At 51.1% G+C, this 22,260-nt stretch overlaps 1 protein-coding gene and 1 long non-coding RNA gene across 5 annotated transcripts in view; both read left to right on the top strand.

The window, feature by feature from the left end:
• The window catches only part of LOC107033520 (uncharacterized), a 66,168-nt gene extending 56,085 nt beyond the window's left edge, over positions 1 to 10,083 (top strand). Inside the window, exons 7-9 of one of the 2 annotated variants that reach the window (XR_012061115.1) lie at positions 5,217 to 5,387; positions 5,729 to 8,675; positions 9,589 to 10,083. This is a non-coding gene — a long non-coding RNA (uncharacterized lncRNA). Of the gene's footprint in view, positions 1 to 5,216; positions 5,388 to 5,728 lie in introns of both variants that reach the window. The other variant, XR_012061114.1, reaches the window with a different exon arrangement.
• Positions 10,084 to 19,351: 9,268 nt separating this feature from the next.
• Positions 19,352 to 22,260, top strand: part of PPL (periplakin) — a 42,376-nt gene continuing 39,467 nt past the window's right edge. The window contains exon 1 of one of the 3 annotated variants that reach the window (XM_072942646.1): positions 19,352 to 19,725. In XM_072942646.1, the coding sequence (XP_072798747.1) occupies positions 19,664 to 19,725 (62 nt within the window). In that variant the 5' untranslated portion in view covers positions 19,352 to 19,663. Of the gene's footprint in view, positions 19,726 to 21,800; positions 21,834 to 22,260 lie in introns of those variants that run through there. The other 2 variants (XM_072942644.1, XM_072942645.1) reach the window with 2 other exon arrangements.

The raw sequence follows: 22,260 nt of genomic DNA, 5'->3' as shown, positions 1-22,260 counted from the left end.
GCAAATGTTAACAACTATATATAAAATAGATTAAAAAACAAATTTCTTCTATATAGCACAGGGAACTATATTCAGTATCTTGTAATATCTTTAAGGAAAAAGAATATGAAAATGAATATTTGTATATAAATATATGCATGACTAGGACATTATGCTGTACACCAGAAATTGACACATTGTAATTGACTATAGTTCAATTTTAAAAATGTAAAAAACTTTTTTAAAAGATTGTCCTTTTGTGTGGGAAATTTACATTTGAAAAGATGTCTCCCTCTCCATACCAGGAATGGAAGGATGACTAAATCTCAAAAAACTCTTATCAGAGAAGAAAGCTAAGATTTAAATCTGCTCAACACCCTACCCATTCCTTTGTTTTGTTTTTAGATGAAGATGGTATGTAAGGCACCGGGTTGGGCCATTTCAGGGCGTTAACTCAGTTTTTCTGGATATCTCCCTTGCATATAGGAGGTACATACGTTGTTGAACGTTTTTCTCCAGTTCACCTGCCTTTCATTACAGAGGGTATCCCAAAGGACAAAGAAGGGTAGAGGGAAATTTATTTTTTCTCCCATACATATGCAATGGAGTAGTATTCAGAAATGTAGCATAATTGCCCTATCAGCCCATGCAAAAAACATGGATGAAACTTATATATATATTGCTAATGAAAGAATCCATTCTAAGGAGGCTACATACTATAGAACCCCATTTATGACATTCTGGAATAGGTGAAACAGAGATGGTAAACAGGTTATGGGTGGGGTTTGAAATATTCCATATGATACTTTAGTGATGATTACCTGCAACTATGATTTTGTCTAAACCCATAGATTTTTACAGCCCGACAAATACATTATAATATATTCTAATTTAGTTGCATTACAGAACTTTTAAAAAACTGATTTAGAAATGTATGAATAAAACTCAGGGTTTGTGGTGGGACAAAATGTTCTGCCCTCAGTAAATATGGAAATAAATTGAATCTGTAGACTAAATGCAAAATTGGACTGTACTGAAACAGTGGACTCTATTTGATAAAGTTCTTGCCCTGGTGGTTAGGAGCTAAGAATGCTGAAACCACTATATCTGTAATCTTGGTCTGTTAAAGAGACCTCACTTGGGATCCAAAAGAAGCTTATACGTTCACCTGCTTTATGATGGGTTTTTGTATTCTGTAAACAGACACAGTTTTAATTTTCAGTTCTCATGCGGATGCCCTTTCTGATTTTCCATAAGACTCTGGAGAGGAATTCCAATTCACTATTGAGTCACAGTAGTTAAGGCCAGCTGTTTGGCTTTTTCTTTTTCTTTCTTTCTTTCTTTCTTTTTTTTTTGAAATCAGGAGTGACTCTAAAAGTCTTATACACCAACCACGATGTTTGCTGTGGCTTTATATGCTGCTTCCTTCCACACTGAACTAGACCAGGGTCACACAGAGCTCTGGGACTTGAGCTGGACCATTGTGGTTTTGGCCCTCCCTCCCCTGTCCTGGACATAATTTGATATGGTATCTGTGTATCTTCTTTGGCCAGGTGTCTATTCAAACCTTTCCCTGTTTGGGATGGGTCTTTTTGTGTTAGAGTTCTTTGTATATTTTGAGACAAAACCTTTCTGGGATATGTGTTTGGAAATATTTTTGCTCCTAGTTTGTACTTGTCTTTTGATTTTCTGAGTAAGGTCTTTCACAGAGTAGAAATATTAAACTTAATAAAGTCCACAATATTCCTTGTGTTTCTTTGTGGGTGGCCTTTTTGTATCGTGTGTTGAAATTTAAAGCTTTGGTTCTACTTGACCAAAACCGAGGTTATGTTGATTTTCTTCTATGTTTCCTTCTGTACTTTTATATAATTTTGCATGTAAAATTTGTCTCTAAAATTTTTTGAGCAAATTTGATGTAAGACAAAGTTTGCTTCTTCATTCATTGCATTACATACGATCTCCAATGAATGGTTTCTTAACTCTTTTGGAGAAGTTATGGGATAGTTGGCTTTATTTCAGTATGAATTTCCAAAGTGTAATGGACTCAGCAGGTGTGCCAGCAGGGAGCATGGTCCCCAATGAAGTGTGACCAAGGCTTGACCTGCAGTTCTCCAACTGGCCACAGGGGGACGCTGGGCTGCCTCTGACCACATCGCTTGTGGGTTCCACCTGGGATCTAACCCTGCCTGCAGCTGAAAGCGGTTTCTTCTCATTCACCGCCTGGGCTTGGGCTTGGGCAACCCAGAATCTCAGCATCTCAGCTGAACGGAGCTCAGTCTCCTTAGGATGGGCGGGGTTTCAGCTTCAGGAAAGCTCCGCTCTGTGACCGTGCTGTCAGGAATCTGTTTTCCTAGGACCCACTTGTGGATGCCCTGCTGGGAGGAACAGGTGAGGAGGAGGCTGGAAAATGAGGAGAAGCGTACTGTGTGTGGCTGACTGCTGAGGGGTGGCGGTCTGTTTTCTGAAGAGGTCTTTACCAGAGTAGAAATATTTAATTTGATAAAGTCCTCGACATTCCTTGTTTTCTTTCTTCATTGCATTTTTGTGTTATGTGTTGAAACTCAAAGATCAGGTTCTACATGAACAAATGGAAGGTTATGTTGATTTTCTTCTATGTTTCCTTCTGTACTTTTATATAGTTTTGCATATAGCATTTGTAGCTTCCATTGTGTGACATCAGGAAGCCAGAGGCCTCCAGCCTGGTCTCCTTCCTCAGGGTAGCTGTGTCTAACCTCAGGGGAACCTCTATGGTTTGGTTCCACACAAAACTTAATATGATTGGCTGTCTTTCTGTGAAGAATTCATTGTAGATTTGATATGGTTTGCATTCTGTACATTTTGAGCAGAATGGACATTTTAACAATTTGTAGTTCTTCCATTCCATGAGAATATGATCTCTGACCCTTTGTGCCTTTTTCAATTACTTGATCAATGTCTTCAAGTTTTCAGTGTGCAAGTCTTTCACATTCTTTTTTATATTGATTCCTAGGTATTTTGTCCCTTTAGATAAATTGTAGATAGGATTATATTCTTTCTTTATTTTTGATGACTCATTATTAGTATTTAGAAATACAGTTGACTTCTCTGTATTGATTGTGTAATTTTACTGAATTCATTTATTTTTTCTGCTACTTTTTTGGTGGGATGATGTGGAAAATTGGAATTCAAAAAATACCACTCTTCCTTCCACATGCAGGTCATCCACAACACGGAAGGCAGTGGTTCCACATATAATCTCTCCACAGGGCCTCTAAATTTTGTGTGGAGCTTGGACGAACTGGTTCTTGGTGAGCCTTGGCCTCTATATGGAATTCTGCTTTTCTGGCATGGTATTGACGTAGTGTTTTGTTGGCGTTTTTAATTTTTTTAATTTTTATTTATTTATTTTATTTTTAATTTTTGGGGGGGTAATCAGATATGTACTTGTTTATTTACTTTGATGGAGGTGCAGGGGATTGAACCCAGGACCTCCTCATGCTAAGCGTGTGTGCTCTGCCACTGCGCTGTACCCTCCTCCCTTGACATAGTGTTTTGAAAAGGAATTTACAGTCCAGTCACTTCAAACATACAGATAACGTTACCTACATAAAAACAAGTCTTGTATCTTGATGAAATATATTCCTGAATAGAAATGTTGATGTTATTGGAAATGAATTGTTTTCATAAATTCTTTTACAGGTTATTTATTGCATATGTATACAAATAAGGTAGATTTTCCTGAATGAGTATTCTGTCCTATATCTTTGCCACATTTGTTCACTACTTCACATAACTTTTTTGAGTAATTACTAAAGGTTTCACATATAAGGGGATATTTTCTATGTTCTGTAAACAGGGTTTTAATTTTTTGGTTCGCACATGGGTGCCTCTTGTGTCTTCCCTCAAGACTCTGGGTGGGAATTCCAGTCCACTACTGAGTCCCAGTAGTCAAGACCAGCTTTCTGGATTTTTCTTTTTTTGAAATCAGGAGTGAGTCTGAAAGTCTTGTACACCGACCACGATGTTTGCTGTGGCTTTGTATGCTGCTGTTTTCCATATTGAGCTAGACTAGGGTCACACAGAGCTCCTGGACTGGAGCTGGACTGTTGTGTTTCTGGCCCCTCCCTTTTCCATCCTGGGCATAATTTGCTACGGTATCTGTGTATCTTCTTTGGCCAGGTGTCCATTGAGGTCTTTCCTTTTTTGAATGGGGATATTTGTGTTAGAGTTCTTTGTGTATTTTGAGAAAAAAAAAACCTTTCAGAGACATGTATTTGCAAATATTCTACTCCTAGTTTGTACTTGTCTTTTGATTTTCTGAATTAGGTCTTTCACAGAGTAGAAATATTTAACTTGATTAAGTCCACAATATTCCTATTTTCCTTTGTGGATTGCCTTTTTATGTTTGTGTGTGGAAACTCAAAGGTCAGGTTCTACACAACCAAACCTGAGGTTATATTGATTTTCTTTTATGTTTCCTTCTATACTTTATATAATTTTGCATGTAAAATTTGTCAAAATTTTTCAGTGAATTTGGTGTAAGACAAAGTTTGCGTCTTCATTCTTTGCATTCCATATGCTCTCCCGTAAATGGTTCCTTAAATATTTCGGAGGAGTTATGAAATAGTTGGCTATATTTCAGCTTGAATTTCCAAAGATGAATGGACTCAGCAGGTGTGCTTAGCAAGGAGCAGAGTCTCCAGTGCAGTTTAAGCAAGCTTGACCTGCACTTTTCCAACTGACCACAAGGGGACGCTGAGCCCACCTCTCTGTCCCATATCACATGTGGGTTCCACCTGGGATCTAACCCTGCTTGCAGCTAAAAGCAGTTCTGTGTCCCCACCCACCGCCTGGGCTTGGGCTTTGGCAACCCAGAGTCTCAGCATCGCAGCTGAACGGAGCTCAGTCTCCTTAGGATTGGCAGGCATTCAGCTCTAGGAAAGCACCGGGCTGTGTCTGTGCTGACAGGAGCTCACTTTTCTTAGGACCCACTCAACTGAACAAGTAAAGAGAAGGCTGGAAAATGAGGAGAAGCTCACTGTGTGTGACTGACTGCTGGTGATTGGGGAGGGGGGCTTTTTTTCTGAATAAGGCCTCCCACAGAGTACAAATATTTAATTTGATAAATTCCACGATATTTTTTGTTTTCTTTGTGGACTGCCTTTTTGTGTTGTGTGTTGAAATTCAAAGTTCAGGTTCTACATGACCAAACCCGACTTCATGTTGATTTTCTTGTTTCCTTCTGCACTTTTATATAGTTTTGCATGTAACATCTGTAGCTTCCTAATGCAGTGTGACATCTGGAAACCAGATGCCTCCAGCCTGGCCTCCCTCCTCAGGATGGCTGTGTCTGTGCAGGACCCTCTGGGGTTTGGTTCCACACAAAACTTGGGATGTTTTGCTCCCCTTCTGTGAAGAATCCGCTGCAGGTTAGGTAAGGATTGAGCTCGCTGTGCTCAGTGCTTTAAGTAGAATGGACATTTTAACAATTGTATTTCTTTCATTCCATGAGGACGTGATCTCTGACCCTTTGTGTCTTTTTCAGTTACTTCATCAATGTCTTCAGGTTTGAAGTGTGCAAGTCCTTCACATCCTTGCTGAAATTGATTTCTAAGTGTTTTGTTCCTTTGGATGTAATTGTAGATAAGGTTGTTTTCTTTCTAATTTTTTTTTGACGGTTCATTATTAGTGTTTAGAAATGCCATTGATTTCTGTGTATTGATTGTGTAACTTTGCTGAATTCATTTATTGTTTCTTGCACTTTTTTCAGTGGGATGATGTGGAAAATTGGAATTCAAAAACAGACCATTCTTCCTTCCACACCCAGGTCATCCGCAACACGGAAGACAGTGACGCCTCAGATAATCTCTCCACAGGGCCTCGAAACTTCGTGTGGAACTTGGGTGAACTCGATCTGGGTGGGGCTTGGCCTCTGTATGGAAGGCTGGTGTTTTTCCTGTGTTTCCAGGGGTTGCCACGAAGGGGAATTATCGGGGGGATGGAAGTCTGGGGATGTTTTGCTCTACCTGAGGTTCACCAAGGAAACTCCCGTGTTCCTGCTGGGCGTCAGTGCAGGGCTATAGTGAGCATTCACACTTTGGGCTGCGGTTACAGCATGAAAGGCTTTGAGATGGCATAAAACAGCCGCGGAGCAGGGTGTTTATGGCCGGAAGGATGGGAGGGGGCAGTCTACCCCAAGCTCTCGGGCTCCTGAGCCCCTCTTGGCGGGTGCGTGTTGGAATGCAGGTTCCTGGGCGCCTCTCGGAGAGCCTGGGAGTGTGCTTATTTAACATGCTCCCCAAGCGGTTCTTCTAAGTGGACACACCTGGCAGGGCTGGCTGGCAGAGCTCAGGTCACTCCCAGCGCTTGGAGGTCCCAGAATCTTGAGTAAACGCCGGCCCTGGGAGGGAGGAGGTGCGCTCAGAAGTGGGGGAGGTCTGCTTATAAGAGCTGCTCCCAGATGTGCTTGTGCTCCCACTCCCATTACTCTCTCCCACCTGGGCAGAATCTTCCTGGCCACCCCTACACAGGTCTCCTTTGCCGCAGAATGTGACAGCTTGGGGGAGCTGGAGCGGGCATGGGAAATGCAGGGAGAGGGGTCCAAGAAAAGCCAAGAGGAGCAAAGGAGAGACCCTGAGACTGTGGGGAGGCTTCAGGTCTCCCGGCTACAGTCAGCGCTGCCCCTCCCACAACCGGGGAGGACACTACTAGTTGGGGGAAGGGGTGTGACAGCTGCAGGGGTAGAGAGCTCAAAGTGGAAAATGGGGCTGCGAGGGGAGGGGGAGCCTAACTCCCTCCTTCTCCAGCCAAGGAAAGAGAATTAGTAACAGCACCACCTGCCAGGTGCTTCTGACCAACACTGTCCTACTACCAGTCGTTCCTGCCATTTATTGAGCCCTTACTTGGCACAGGCTGTACCAGGCACAGGTCTAAGGCTTTACAAACATTCACACATTTAATCCTCGAAAATAACCCCTGTAGTGATGAAAATGTTTTGGCACTCCTGTGAATGCACTAAATGCCACTTAATTGTACACATTAAAATGGTTAATTTTGTGTTATCTGACTACACCTAAATTAAAGCAAAACCAAAAAACCTTTTAAGGTCAAAACTCTGTTAATCCTCATTTTAAAGACAAAGAAACTAAGGCACAGAGAGGTTGGGTAACTTGCCCTAGGTTATGCAGCTACTAAGGAAATCCAACCCAGGACTTCTTCCCCTAGGGCTGCGGCTGGAGTACCAGGAAGATGTGATTTCCCAGCCTGAGCTGCAAAAATATCCAAGCAGGCATCCTGGCTCGGGACTGAGGTACCAAAAAAATGGGCTGACTCCATGGGAACACTAGGGGCACGAAGTCAGTCTCAGGAGCAGGACCTCCAGCCTCTATCTGCTGCTTCCTGCCTGCCCTGCAGGAATGACTGAGCCACAGCTGCCTTTTGGTAAGTGGGTTTGGAAGACTCCAGAAACCACCCCACATCTTTGAATGTCTCCCCTGCAGATGGACCACTACCACAGGAAATTCAGCCATTAGAAATGCATTTATTTGAGTAAAACACTGGGCCCAATCCAAGCACAGATGCCCCTGGAAGGCAGCCTGCAGGGAAATGTCCTTAGTTGGAAAGCTCAGTGTGACACTGTTGAAGTGAGGAGGGGGATGGGAGTGAGAAGGTCCAGGGGTCTAGACCCTGGTGGGGATACAAATGGCCCTTGATCTGGGCCCTAGAGTGCATTGAGGCCCTGGGAAGGTGCTGAAGCTAGAGAGAGTGGGGCATTTTTTATTGTGATAAAATACACATCACATAAAAGTTACCAGTTTTAACCACTTTTAAGTGTACAATTCAGTAGCTTTTAATATATTCACAAAGTTGTGCATCCATCACCACTGCTTACTTCCAGAACATTTTCATCACCCGGAAAGAAAACTAGTACCCATCAAGGAGTCACTTCTTCCTCCCTCCCCCTGACCCGGCAACCCTCAGTCTGCTTTCTGCACCACATCTCATTTGTCCCAGGGCCTGCTTCTAATCGTGCTCCTTCTTCCTCCTCCTAAGAGCAGAGCTCAGAGACCTCCTAGATTTGGGAACCTTAAGGGCCAACAGGGTCACTGGCAAGGTGGCCATGTACAGGTGAGCATGCTGTAGCCTGCACAACTCTATGCAGTGGTCCTGGTCATTGGGCAGCTTGGATGGAGGCTGAGTCAGGGGCAGCCTGACTGAGAAAGCCCCACCCACCTCAGCCCCCCAGCCCACTCCCAAGTCCAGTCACTTACACACACACACGCACACACGCGCACACACACACACACACACACACACTTTGTGATTCCACTAGACACTATACATGCAGTCAGGGCTCAAAGGTGAGTTAAAGCCTCTAAGCCCCAGCAGCTCCCAGCAAGGAGGGGAGGGAGCCGGAGCAAAGGTAGGATGCCCGGGGAAGTGGCTGGGTGGCCAAGTGGTGAGTGGTGGGTGCTGGAGTCAGGTCAGCCTGCATGTGAGTTCTGGCCCTGCCACCTTCCAGTGTCCCTGCAGTGTATGTGGCTGTAGCGTCTCCTCCTTTAAAATGGGGATAATGTGGAAATTCTAAAGCCCTAAACAAGATTCATCGTGGTTGAACCTTGAAGATATTCTGAGCGAAGGAAGCCAGACACAAAAGGACGAATGTTGTGATATCCCACTCGTACGCAGTAGCTAGAGTCATCAAGTTCACAGAGACAGTAAGTGGAAAGGTGGCTGCCGGTGGCGGGGGGGGTAGTTAATATTTAATGGGTGCAGAGCTTCAGTTTTGCAAGAGGAGAAAGTTGTGGAGATGGATGATGGTGATGGTTGCACAACAGTGTGAGTATATGTAATGCCACTGAACTGCGCTCTTAAAAAGGGTTAAAATGGTAAATTTTATGTATATTTGACCATAATAATAAAAAAATCACATTGGAAAAGTATAAACAAAATAGTGGTAAATAGTGCCATCTTGGAGAGAGGGACCCTCTCCCATGGGACTCTGTTGAGAGGGTGGCATTGAGATGGTGCAGAGTAGGAAAATGATAACTGTTTATTTATTGAAACGTAATTCTCACATTTACAGTGGTTTTCAGCCTACTTGCAGAATCATGCAGTCATCACTGTTAGCAGATGGAGGGACCTCTAAATTAGGAAGCCCACCAAAGTGTAGGTGCTCACTGCCGGCTGCGAAAGAATTTGCACAGCAGAGACAGAGGGACAAGGTGAACAGCCAGTTTATTGCTCAGAAGGAGAAATGGAAGGCAGGTGCTCGAACAAGGAGAAGGGGAGAAAAAGCACTCGAGTGGGGAGCCGTCTACCAAGATGGCCAGTAGAGATGTCTCTGGCCCTGATCGGGCCAGGCAGACTTTTATGAGAGGCTCCCACCATCATGCCCTCGTTCTGGGTGTGATGGAGCCAGTCAGTCCTTGTTCCGAGTTTTTCAGTCCTTGTATGGACTTTTCTGGGTGCTGTCATGGCAATGGTCAACTGTCATGACACTGGTGGGTGTGTCGTTTAGCATGCTAATACATTACGATGAGCGTGTAATGAGGCTGAAGGTCCACTGGAAGGCAGATCCTCCACCCTTTTGGACCCTGTTGGTCCTAACCAGTTCTTTCTTCTCTGCAGCTGCCTCCTGGGACTTCCATACGAGGAAAAGGTCTCTAGTCGAGGGAGGTACAGGGGTATGATCCTGGGGGCAACAGCCTTGGTAACAATAAGGAAAGTTGCTTTTAACCAGAATGCCTGCAATCTGGTAGACCCAGCACCCCCCCCCAAAAATCTCCAAAGATTCTGTTCAGCCATGGAAGTTCTAAAGGGAAGTGGAGGAGTAATCTCAGACTTCTTGCCATCCCCTAATGCCTGCAGCCTTGTCCTAACCAACTGCTCTTCCAGGACTTAGGGAAGCCTGGATGACTTCAGCTTTTCTATAAACAAGAAGATCCTGTTCCCTTTCATCACCACCATCAGTTTTAGAACATTCATCACCGTAAAAAGAAATCCTGTAACTTTAGCAGTCACTCCCCATTTCCCCCAACCCACTGGCAACCACTAATTGACTCTCCATCTCTATAGATTTACCTATTATGGATGTTTCCTATAAATTAAGTCATACACTATGTGGCCCTTTGTGACAGGCTTCTTTCACTGCGCATCATGTATTCAAGCGTGTTCACGTGGTAGCAGGCGTCAGAGCTCTGCTCCTTTTTATGACTGAACTGTTTTCACTCATGACACTTCTGACACCAAATGTGTCCTAGAATTCAACTCAGTTCTGACACTAACTCTCCGGAGTTCGTGCACACCCCACAAACACAGGGCCAGGGAGTACGGTGTAAGGATCTTCCCCCCGCCCAGGGCAGCAGCATCTCATTGGCCTTTGGGGGACCACCAGCATGCTGCCCTACCCTTTGGTAACTAAAGTGGGAAGGTGTCCAGGGTGGACATGCTGGGTAGGCTCCCAGGGGCTGGGGCGAGGAAAGGGCAGAGCAGGAAAGGAGACACCCACTCCCCAGCCCCTTACTCTCCCACCTCCGCCCATGACCTTCCTGCATCCCAAAGTCACCTTAATGGCTTCAGACGAGGTCCCCTGTGGGGCAGTAAGAAGAGACCCTCGTGTGTGAATTTCCCACTACTGCTTAACAGCTTACCATACACTTAGTGGCTTAAAAAAAACACAGATTTATTATCTTTCAATTCCGAAGGTCAGAACCTGAGGTCTGTCTCGCTGGGTTACAGTCAAGGTTTCGGCAGAGTTAGCTGCTTCTGGAGGCTCCAAAGGGAGAATCCATTTCCTTGCCTTTTCCAGCTTCCGGATCCTGTGTTCCTTGGCTTGTGGCCCTTTCCTCCATCCTTAAACTGCATCGCTCCATCTCTGCCTTACTGGGGCATCCCTTGGCCTTCTGATGCATCCCTGTCTCCAGTCTCCCTCTGCCTTTCTCTTATTAAGGACCCTTGTCGTTGGATATAGGGCCCACCCTAAATCCAGGATGACCTCATCTTGAGATCTTTCTCTTAATTATATCTTATAGACTCCTTTTCCAAATAAGTTCACATTCCCAGGCTGCAGGGAGTTAGTTCTTGGACTTGTCTTCTTTGGGGGCCACCATCAGCCTGCTACGGGGCCCAGCTTGCGACTGCACCCTGGGTTGGTTTGCCTCCCCTGGTGCACCCTTCCCATCCCCCACCCCTGTGCCCTGAGGTCACTTCCAAAGGCAAAGACCCTGCACCCAAGCTCTGCATTCAGAGGGACCTGGGTCATGACAGCTATGGCCTCCAACTCCTCTGGGTTGAAGGCAGGACGTGTCACTATTGCCTTTCAGCAGATCAGTTGTGATGCCAGCCCCCCATGTGAGTCCAAATAGTACCGGGGAGTAGGGACAGGCAGAGGGAGAGTCAGGACTGCGATGCAGTGGTCAGAGGTCCAGGAGGGATGAAGGAGGCTGGACCATGGCGCTGCAGCCAGGACTCCAACATCCAGAGGTCACCTCGGGTCCTGACTCTGCCCACCAAGCTGGGGTCAGACCAAGGAGTCTGGCAGGTTGAGTCGGGGGCAGCCACAGGCACCAAAAGCTAAGCTTGGCCTCTTCAACAGACCCCCAGGGACCCCCCCCCCATCTCAGTCCCTGAGGCCCTGGCTGCCCAGCCAGCACCATCCGCAAGCTTCCCCTGCCTTGGGGAGAGGCCAGGGTTCTAGGTCATCCACTTCTCCATTCCTGGGCCCAGGCTGACTCTCTGGAGCTACCCAGTGTGCTAGCCACCAGCCACATATGGCTGTTTAAATTAATTAAATGGATCTGAACATGTCATCTATTTGTATAAATAATAAATATAGTCTAAACAGCGAAATGAAACAACCCACATCACAAGCCACATTTCAAGTGTTCAGTGACTATGTGTGGCTCGTGCCTCCTTTGAAATACGGACCATGTCTATCATTGCAGGAAGTTCTGTGGGACAGGGCTGTTTCGAGTCATCCTTGGACCAGCAGAGGCTGGACCCTGACTCGGGAACAGAATGAGCTGGGAGGGAGTGGAGCAGGGACCCCAGGGCCAGGAGGCGGGGGTGTTTGTCCAGAGCTGACTGGCGTTGACTCATCAGTTCCAAGGCCTGGGCCCGGATGAGGGATTAAGCCAGAGCCAGTGACCGGAGGTTGGCCTGGGAGGGCAGCCTGCCGTGGCTTGGCCTCCTGGGTCCAGGGCAGGAATGTTTGACCTCAGCAGAGAGAGTGGACAAAGGGCCCAGGCAGGCCCAGACTCGGGTAGACCGGCAGAAGGGCAAACTGGCCAAATAAGGGGCAGCTCTACTTTAAATCACAAATGGAAAGAATACAGCACCGACTGCTTCTCTTACTACACCCTGGGCTTTCCTCGCTGTGAGGCCTGCTCACTCCTCGCCTTCCTGACCCCGGTCCACCTTTCCAGAGCAAGGCCGTTTCATCGTTCATCAGCCGCTGCCCCACTGATGAGCATTTAGGTCATTTCATTTCTTTATATGTGGTCGTCCACTTGCTTTTCTATCGCTTTCCCTTTCCAGACTGGGGGCTGCAGGCCGTATCTGGCTAGCTGCTGTGTCCACAGGGTGGGGCATACAGTAGATGCTCCATAAATGGATGGTGAATGTGTGGGAGGCACTGTGGGGGCAAGAGGTCATGATCCTCCCCTTGGGGCCAGGGGAGCCTGATTCCCGTGGAAATATCAGTGACTCTTGGGAGGGAAGGAGGATGATGAGGGAACCCGGGGTCCCTGCCAGCAAGGGTCTCCCCCCTCTTCCTTGCCAGGACTCCAGCCACTCTCAGTCCCACTGGGGTCTGGCCACTTTCCTCACAGTGTCCCCAGTTGCCCCTCTCTGTGACTTTGTCTGCCTGTGGTGCTCCATCCTTGGGGTCATAGGAGCCATGCCACCACCCACACAGGAACTTCACCCCAGTCCTCTGCCACCAGCTCTCTGAGGGCAGGAACCTGTATCCATTGTGCTCACCTTGTATCCTGTTTGCCTAGAACAGAACTTGTCACATAGTAGATGCTCAATAAATATTGGATGAATGAGCAAACGATTCCCTTCTCTTCTACCATGGTTCTGACTCAGGACCTGCTAGGCCATGGCTGGTCCTCCTCTGGGGACCTTCCCTGGGACCACCACGGTGCCTTGACCCTCTTGTTCATTCATTGATTCTCTCAACATGACCCTGGGCACCTACTCTGTGCCATCCACTGGTGGTGGAGGTGGGGACAAGCGTGCCAGCTCAGAGCGCAGAGTTTAAATCCTGAGGCCCCTCCTGACCCCCTTGAGCAGGCACTGAATGTCTTGGAGCTTCTGCTTCCACATCTGAAAAATGGGAAGAAGGGGGCAAGTTTGTTGTCTTTGTTCTGGTTATGATTTCACCATTGGGCGCTTATGTCAAAACTCATCAGATAGTAGACTTTAAACATGTGCACTTTGTTGTATTTCTGTCACCCTTCAGTGAGGCTAGAAGACACAGTGCCGACTCCCAAGGCCAAGCACTTAGCCCAGGGCCTGGCGTATAGTAAACATGCAACAAAAGTTGTTATTTTCTATTATTATTATGTATCTTACTTCACTGAATCCTTTTAAGACCCTAAGCAGCTGGAGTGTCCCCATTTTGCAGGTGGAGAGACTGAGGTTCAGAGAATTGAAGACATTTCTCCAGGGTCACATAGCTAGGAAATGGGGGAGCTGGGATTTGACATCTTAGCTCACTGGCTCTTACCTACTTTACAAATGGAGAATTTGAGGTTCAGAGAGGTTAAGCCACCTGCCTAAGATCACACAGCTGGATGCATGGCAGAGCCAGGATTCCAATCTGGGTTGGCTTCAAGCTAAAATGTGATTTGATTCTGCATTCTGTCCCTGTGGCCTGTCTTGTCCCTCACTCAGGCCCCCAGGCTCAGGAGGGAATGGGGTCCTGACCTCCTGACCTGGGCCATCCCCAGGGGCTGTCACACACTGGCCCCAGAAATGTAGCCCCACCGGTCTGGGCAGCACTGTGAGCCCTGGCAAGCGGGGCAGGGTGGGAGGAAGTCGGCTTGGTCAAGGGGAGGGGAGTTTTGGGGTTGGGTTGAGCAGCCTGTCCTGCGGGGATCCCAGGCCTGGCAGAGCCTGTCTGGCCCCAGGGCCCCACCCAGATCCTCTCTCTGCCCTGACAGTGTGACCTCCTCACTGGGTGGCCCTCAGTGCCTGATCTGAGAGGCACAGGGACAGGCTTGAAAAGAGGTGTCCAGAGACGTGGAGTAGGCTGTGCTGGAAAGCTATCCAGGGTTCAAGATGAGGCCCAGATCTGCAAGATGGGGTGATGGGGCAGTAGGGCTGGGCCACAGTGGATGCCAGTCTGTGGGTGAGGCCAGGTCCCAGGGGCCTCCTGCTGAGCAGAAGGTTAACCCCTCTGTGACTGGGTCCTGGGGCAAGGCCAGGGCGGCCAGGGCACTGGGTGCTCAGAGCAGCCGCTCTTCAACCACTGGTCAGAAACTGTTTCAATATTTTGACAGCAGACAGCTGGACAGGTGTACACCTGCATCCAGAGAGGCTGGCAGGGGGGTTATTCCAGCAGTAGCTCCCTGGAGGGTGGGCAGCGGGCTGGGGCTGCCTGGCAGGCAGTAGGGTGGTGGCCAGGATGGGGCAGCCAGCCAGGGGCCCCGGGCGGGTGGGGCCCTGAGGCACATTCTCAGGGGATGACTCAGGGGTAGGCAGAGTGGGTGACTCACCATGGACCCTCTCCTGTCCCTGCTACCAGGGCCCAGCCTCTCCTCTGGCCCCAGGGAGGCTGTGGGGAGCTCACTAGGCCCCCAGCCCAGGGCTGAGTGTGAGTCAGCCCATCTGGGCTGGAGGGCCAGCATGATTTTCCATCCCTTGCATTGTTCTGCAAGAAAAGTAAATACATGTTACAAAACATGGGGTGAAACCGGGCCAGCCCCCTCCTTTCCCCTCAGAGAGTGGGGAGTAGAAGGGCCTCCGTGCCAGGTGCTCTGCACACATCACAGAACCCTAGCTCTTCCCCATTTTACAGATGGGGAAACCAAGATTCAGAGAGGCTAAGCCACCTACCCAAGGCCACACAGCTGAATGTGGCAGAGCCACGATTCAAACCTAGGTTGGCCTCAAGCTACAGCCTATGGGTTCTTCCCAGGCAGATAGATGTAGACCAGGGCCTAAGCTTTTCTGCATCTCTTTCTGTTCCAGCTGTGTTTCTCAGGATGGCCCAGAAACCCACATGCTTCAGCATCCCAGGGGGTATGTGTTTGTTAACATGCAGATTCCAGGGCCCTACACAGACTCACTCAACCATAATCTCAGAGGAGGGACCCTGGAATCTGCTCCCTAGGTGGGGGTGAGGTGGTACAGCTGGAGATGGGAGATGGCTGCTGTCCACAGGAGGCTGGGCCCGGCCTCCGCCCTGGGAGGAGAAGGCTCTGCAGTAAGGAGCAGGCTGCTGGCCTGCACACCCCTCTTTCTGGGGCTGGGGGAATGCCGCCCTTCTTGTTTCAAACTGGTTCACAGAAACACCCTAGCCAGTGAGGGCGTGGGTGAGGGCCTCTCCAGCTGCTGGGTAAACAATGACAGAAAACAGGGAGGATGTAGGTGACCCTTTGGAAGGTGCTGGCCTCCTGGGAGCTGGCAGCCCGGCCCAGCTGCTGAGAGGGGACAGGGTTCAGGGGCCAAGGGTGGCCTGGTTGCCAGGGAACTGGATGGCCCAGCAGGTACCATCTCCTAGGGGTTAACCATCAAGTAAACCCCAGGAAAGCAAATACCCTCCCATAGCCCCCAGCCCACGTCACAAGGAGGGCGGATGAGTCACTTGGCATAAGAGGGCTCCGCGGAACCAAACAAATCCCATCTGCCCAGAGGAGGATGCGCGGGGCCAGAACACAGCTCCCACCCCATCCAGCCTGCCCACAGGGTGTCGTACACACATGTATGCACACGTGTGCGCGCGCACACACACACGCACAGCCACACCAACTCAGAAGCCAGATTTTAGAGAATGGAGGCAGGAGGGCTGGTGAAGCACAACTTCAGTTCCTCCCTAAATCTGCTAATTCTTCCCACGCCTGGGCCAGGCTCAGCTGAGTCAGCAGGACTCCCCACTGCCCGAGAGCACACAGGAGGGTGGAGCCCTGGAGTGGGTTGGGGGGGGGTCTGAGAGCCCGGGGCTGGAGCGGGCTAACCCAGGAACCAGCCTCAGTGCCCTTCCCTGGAACATGAGATAAGATAGCCTCCTCCCAGGTGGGGAGGGCTGGCTCGCTTCACCTGCTGGGGGTCCTCAGGGAGAGTCAATCATCTAAGGCATGTTGGGCACATGCCATGCTACCTGGCATGGAGCCAACCCTCAATAAATGAGAAATAGCAGTAATATCACCAGTGTCACAGCTGGTACTCAGCAGCTGCGCTATAAGCCTGCTAACCTGGAGGTCCCTAGTTTGGCTCTCTCCCCAAGCCAGACTTTGGGGAGGTGTGGAGAAGGTAGATTAGGAAATTGGAGAAGTCCAGAATTCTGACACAGTATGGAGTTCCTGTACTTGCTTGTAACCCTCAGCTCCACAGGCATCGAGCCTCCAGCTACAGGTGTAACCCCCTCCCTTTTGTGGAGCTCTCACTAAGTGGTGGTTGTGGGGGGGGGGGCGGCAAATGCTGTTGTGCCCATTTCACAGATGAGGAAAACTGAGGCTCACAGAGGCAAAATGACATGCCCACAAGCTGTTTATACAGCTGAAAAGTACTGAGCGAGACTCCATCCCAGGTCCCCCAGGGTGCTCCCCCTCCTCCCCATCTTTGGAGCCCTGATAAGGCTCTACTTCCCAGACTAATCCCAGTAGGCTTTGTAGTTGTTGGATCTTCGTCTCTGCTCTTAGACTGTCAGCAACTTGAAGGTAGAGCAACTTCCTTGTTCAGCATGGGTTCTATTTTACCCATGTCATAGCTTCCATAATCCTTAACAACCAGTATCTTTCAGTCCAGTAAAAATAGTCTGACAAAGAAGGAGGTTAGTTCCATAGAAAATGGTGGTGCTGACAGAGGGGCACGAAGTGGGGAGGGGCCACAGGAGGAGGCAGCAGGGAAGGCTCGGGTAAGAGGGAAAGCCAGGCTTGGGTCATTTTGGAATAAATTTTTAAAAAGTAACTGGAAGGCAGTGGCTATAGCCCAGTGGTAGAGTGTATGCTTAGCATGCTCAAGGTCCTATGTTCAATCCTCGGTACTTGTGTTTAAAAAATAATAATAAAGCATGAAAAAACTCTTAAAAAAAAGTAACTGGAAAAAGCCATCAAAAAAGCAATCCAAGAACATATAAAAAAATGTCCAAAGGAAAAATTTAAAAGTACAATAAAATCCAAACACTGTAAAAGAGTGTACAATGAAAATTCAGATTTCTCTCCTGAGGGGACTCATGGCTAACAGTTTCTTGTGGATCCTTCCAGAAGTTTTCTGTGCATATACACGCACATGCTTCCTGCTTCTCCCTTGCACTCTGCTTCTGGTGCCTGACGCTGCCTTCCACATCTTGCTCTTTTCCAGCTGTATGGTCTTCCTGGTGTAGATGTGCCCTGAGTTATTTAACCACCTGAACCCAGTCCCAGCAGCCATCAGGTTGTTTGCAGGGCCACCTCCCCAGCAACAGTGCTGCCATGACCATCTCCTAAGATAGGTTTAGCCTCCAAGGGAAAGGTAATAGGGAGAAAGTAAGGAAAGTGTTTCCACTCAGAGTTGTGCCATAAAGCGGGGGGTGGACAAGGTTCCCTCCCAAGCCCTTGTCTGTGACCCACTTGGGGTGCAGGAAGGGGTCCTGGGTGAGCAAGCTCTGTGCTGAGTTCAGGCTTCTGCAGACCCCAGGTGCCACCCCCCAACCTGCGTTCTGAAGCTTTGGCTCCTCCCTGACACCTGCTCCCCATGTTGGCCAGCTGGACTTGTAGTCTCCAGGTGGCCGCCAGGCCCCATCCTAACCTCGGACTTGGGAAGGGAAGTCACTTCAGGATGGAGGGAATTGCTCAAGCCCTCAGCTGCCTCATGGGGACCTCCCCACTCGCCCGGGCAGGGTGCCTGAGAGAGGAGCTGGGCAGAATCAGGTTCAGAGGGGAAAGAGGGGTTAGGTTTGGCTGGAAAGTCTGCTCAGGGCTCCTCACCTGAGCAGCCAGGGGGGTGGGCTGTAGGCAGGGTCTCTAACTCTTGCCTTCTCACAGAGAGGCCAGGGACCACCACTAGGACTTGCGGAAAGTTCAGATTTCTGGGACCCTTCCTACACTCCCCAGTCAGGAGCTAAGGACTGGCAGGGGGAGGGGCTTGGTGTGTGTGGGGGCAGTCAGAGCCCTGGAACCTGCATTTTACAAACTCCCCTGGGGAGCCTGATGCACAGCCCACCCACAGATGCCCTCTTAAAATAAGGTTTTCCTAGAGTCTCTGTAACCCTTTAACACTGAAATCCTTTGGTGGCAGGGACAACAGATGGCCTAAAGGACAGTTTTCAGATGCTCTGGGGTCTAGGGTGGGAAAAGTCTATAGGAATCCACTCCCCCCCAACCTCCTTATTTTATAAATTTAAAAAACAGCTGGGGAAGGGACTGGCCTGAGGACTCTGGATGCCCAGTGAGGGACCTTGCCTCCCTCCTCCGCAGACCTCATCACTCCCCATCTGAGCCCTAATAGCCCTTTCAGCTTAACTTATCTCTGATGCCTTCTAACATCTTCCCTGGGGACTGTGTGCTCCCCCTTCCCAGCCGTGCTCAGAACCCCCAGTGCCCTCCAGAGTGGCGCTGAAGTCTCCCGGTTGTCAGGACCCTACTCGGGCTCACCACCAGACTCTATTTACTCTCTCCAACTGCAGCCTTTTCTGCAGGCGCACTGAGCCACAGTCTAACCTGGCCTCCTGCTGGCAGAGTCTAACTTGGCACATTCCACACGTGCTAAGTGCTTTGTGTGATTACTTGCAGGAATCTCCTCAATACCCTATGGGATGGGGCCTGTTGTTATCATTGACAAATAAGGAAACTGAGGCTGGGAGCTGCAAGAAGCCTTACCAAGGAGTCAGCTGACCGTCGTGGCAGCAGGATTTGAACTCAGGCAGGCGCGCTCCAGAGCTCCCTTTTTTCAATTGCCTTCGACGGATGCTACCAGCTGGGTGTAATTCACTAGCTATCCGGAGCACAGAGACCCGTCCGATCTCTGCCACACCTGCCTGGGGGTGGTCAGCCGGAGAGAGGGGAGCCCTGATGCCCAAGAGGGGCAGCAGAGAGCCAGGTGACAGCCCTCAGCCAGGGGGCGCGCCAGGCCAGGGGTTGGGGGTGAGGAGGGTGCTGGGCGTGCTCGGGAAAGCGGCCAGGGCGCCCCCGCCCGCCAGCCCAGCCTCTCGAGTGTCCGGTGTCCCCACCCCTAGCCGCAGCCGGGCGCCCCACTCACTCCACGCGGCGAAGGGCGCTCGCCAGAAGCGCCTGGAAGCCCCGCCCACCCGGAGCCCCTCCTCCGGGAAGGTAAGCGCCACCTTCTCGGGAGCGGCCCGGAGAGCCAGTGGCTTGCGGGCGCCCCGCCCCCCGCGAGTAGAGACGGGGCGCCGTCGCCGCGCCGCACTAGGGGCTCCCGCGCCGCCGCCCGCTCACCTGTGCCCGCTGCCTGCCCCTCGGTGCGCGCTGGGCCCGCCGCTGCCCCGTACCCAGCCCGGCGCCGCGACCCGCCGCCCCGCCCGCCCACCCCGAGCGCCACCATGAACTCGCTCTTCAGGAAGAGAAACAAAGGCAAATACAGCCCCACGGTTCGGACCCGCAGGTGAGGAGGCGCCCGCACGTCGCGCGCTGAGGGACGCACTGGGCCGGGAAGCACTGTTCAGGGCGTAGGGGAGCAGCCGGGCCGCGAGGGCTGCGAGGAGGCCCAAGAAGCACTGCCCTGGGGGTCCCAGAGGGCGAGAAACCCAGCCAGGAGTGTGCGATGCGCGGGAATGCGGGACCCAAGGGCCACTCTTGAGCTGGCAAGCACCGCCAAGGTGGGGATGAGCTGGTGGCGCCCGAGGAGAAGCACGCTGTTTGGCGCCGGAGAGTTTTAGGAGTCCAGAGAGCACGGGCTTGGGCGCTTACAGGACGGGGAACTGAGCTGGAGGTACAGGGGACCTCTGTGTTCTGGGGTCGCCCTTGCACCGGAGGTCTTCCTGGGCCGGGAGGCACCGCCGGGTGGAGAGGGGTGTGTCCGGAGGGCACTACACCCCAGGCAGGGTGAGGGCGGGGGAAGCGCAAGGGACCGAGGAAGCATCGTCTAGGGGTGCACTCGGGCAGTGAAACTGAGCTGGAGCGGGGAGCGGGGGGCGGGGGAAGAGGGAGGCGTTCACCAGCGCTTCTTGGACAGCGCAGGTGCCCCTGGCGTCCAGGAGGCGAGAGGTGGGGGACGCGTTGTGGGGGCGGGGGGAGGGGCGTGCCACCTGCAGCAGCACTTCCCGGCACCTGCCATACTGCGCTCCAGAGCCTGGTCCAGAGGAACCGGTGGGTGTGGAGTCGGGTTCGGGGAAGCCCAGCTGAGGCAACCCCAGTCCACCCTCCATCTGGGGTCTGCGCTGCGGCTGGGCGGCGTCGGTGCCGCCTTCTCCCTGCTTGATTGCTCAGGGGCGTGGCTCCCCATCCACCTCCAGCCCTGAAACTGGCGGCGTCTCTGAGCCACGGGTTCCCAGGGCTGCCTGGGAAGGGAATGACATGTCTTGATATGTTTGCATTGAGATGGCAGCCCACGTCCGTTTTGATAAGCCTAATGTATTCACTTAATAATCGGGTTAGAGGAGCCCAGTGGAGATGCTGAGATAGAGGGAGGGGACAGGACTTCGGACCCTACCTTGTCTCCGCCCCAAGGACAATGGAGTAGAGGCTTCTGGCTGGGAGGGAGCCTTTACCAAGCCATTCCCGACAAGGGGCTTCAGGCAGGTGGGGAATTCAGCAATTGCACAGCCTACCTACCTGGGAGTATCCACTCCAAAGTGCCCTCACCTGAGACCCCGCCCCCTTCCCTGGAAGCAGTTCCTTGCTCCCTCCCAGGCCCCAGGTGAAGGTGAGAAGACTGGTCAGGGCTCCCACCCTGCCCCTGTGGTCTAGCCCAGGCAGACCAGTCCGACAGGTGTAGGCGGCCTGGGCACTGGCATGGGGAGTGTGGGCCCTCCATTCCTTTGAGTTCCAGCCCTTTCAGGAACTCCCCTGTCCTGTGATCCGCCCCCCCCATCTCTCCTTTGCACTGTTTCGAGCTCAGAGGCATTTCTTTCCGTCCCCTCCCAAGATTCTCCCCCCTCACCCCAGCCTCCCTGGTCTTTCACAACCCCAGGGATTGGGCAGGGCCCTGCATAATGTTCCTCTGTGGCTGGGTCCAGCTGGCTCCCATACCCAGCTGGGGTCCCGTCCAGTCCCGAGCTGTTCTCTCAGATATTGCACAACCGAATGTTCTGCGCCAGCCACGGGGGACTGTTCTGTTCTCCCCCCACCTGGACCTGGGCCCTTCACACATGCACACACCCACACACCAGGAGATGGTCCAGCCTCGCCCTGCTCCCTGCCTTCTCCATCCCTCTAACCGCCCTTCCTCTAGCTCTCCATCTGTCCAGTCCCCCAAGGCCTGGACTTGGACCTAACAAAAGGTTATGATGAATCAAGCCAAGCTAGGAGGGTCTTGGCCTTCCCAGCAGAGGATAGGAAGGAAGGAATTTCCCATCCTTTACAGTTTCGGGGACCCACGGTGACAAGGACACAAGTCTTGCCACCCCCTGCCCCTGACTGAATGACTGATCTGGATGATCCCAGATCTCTTAAAGGTGTCTTTCTCCAGGAAACCTTCCTGATTCTCTCCCCAGGATGGGCTGAGAGACTCTTCCTTTGGACCCTGGTGGCCTCACACAGTCACAGCCCTGGGTAGGTGCCAGATGCTTCCCTGCGTGGTCTTGCCAGCCCAGCATAGCCCTCTGCCCCTTCCCCTTGATGGGTACAGGTTCATGGACCAGACAGGGGTGGGCGATAACCTCTTACCCAGTTTTCTCAACAAGACTCTCTTGAGTGTTACCAGTGCCTAGCCCTGTGCTTACAAGTCTAGGATGTGGTTGCTGGTCACCCTCAGTTTTCTGGGGGCCTCCTCCTCTGTCTGGAGGAGGGCAGGGTTGCCACTGAGAGTGAGCACTGAGGTGGGTAGGAGCTCCTCTCCTCTGGTCCCAGCTTTGCTACGTCTGCTGTGGGCAGATCACGGAACCTCTCTGAGCCCGTTTTCTCATTTGCAAAGCAGGAATGGTGCTAATATCTTCTGTGTGGGGTGGCTGGGAGGAGCCAATGTAACAACGGAGAGAAT

This window comes from Vicugna pacos, chromosome 18 (genome assembly GCF_048564905.1).
Source record: "Vicugna pacos chromosome 18, VicPac4, whole genome shotgun sequence".
Lineage (NCBI taxonomy): Eukaryota > Metazoa > Chordata > Mammalia > Artiodactyla > Camelidae > Vicugna > Vicugna pacos.
The sequence above is the reverse complement of the archived record's forward strand: the minus strand, read 5'-3'. Positions and strand labels throughout refer to the sequence as shown.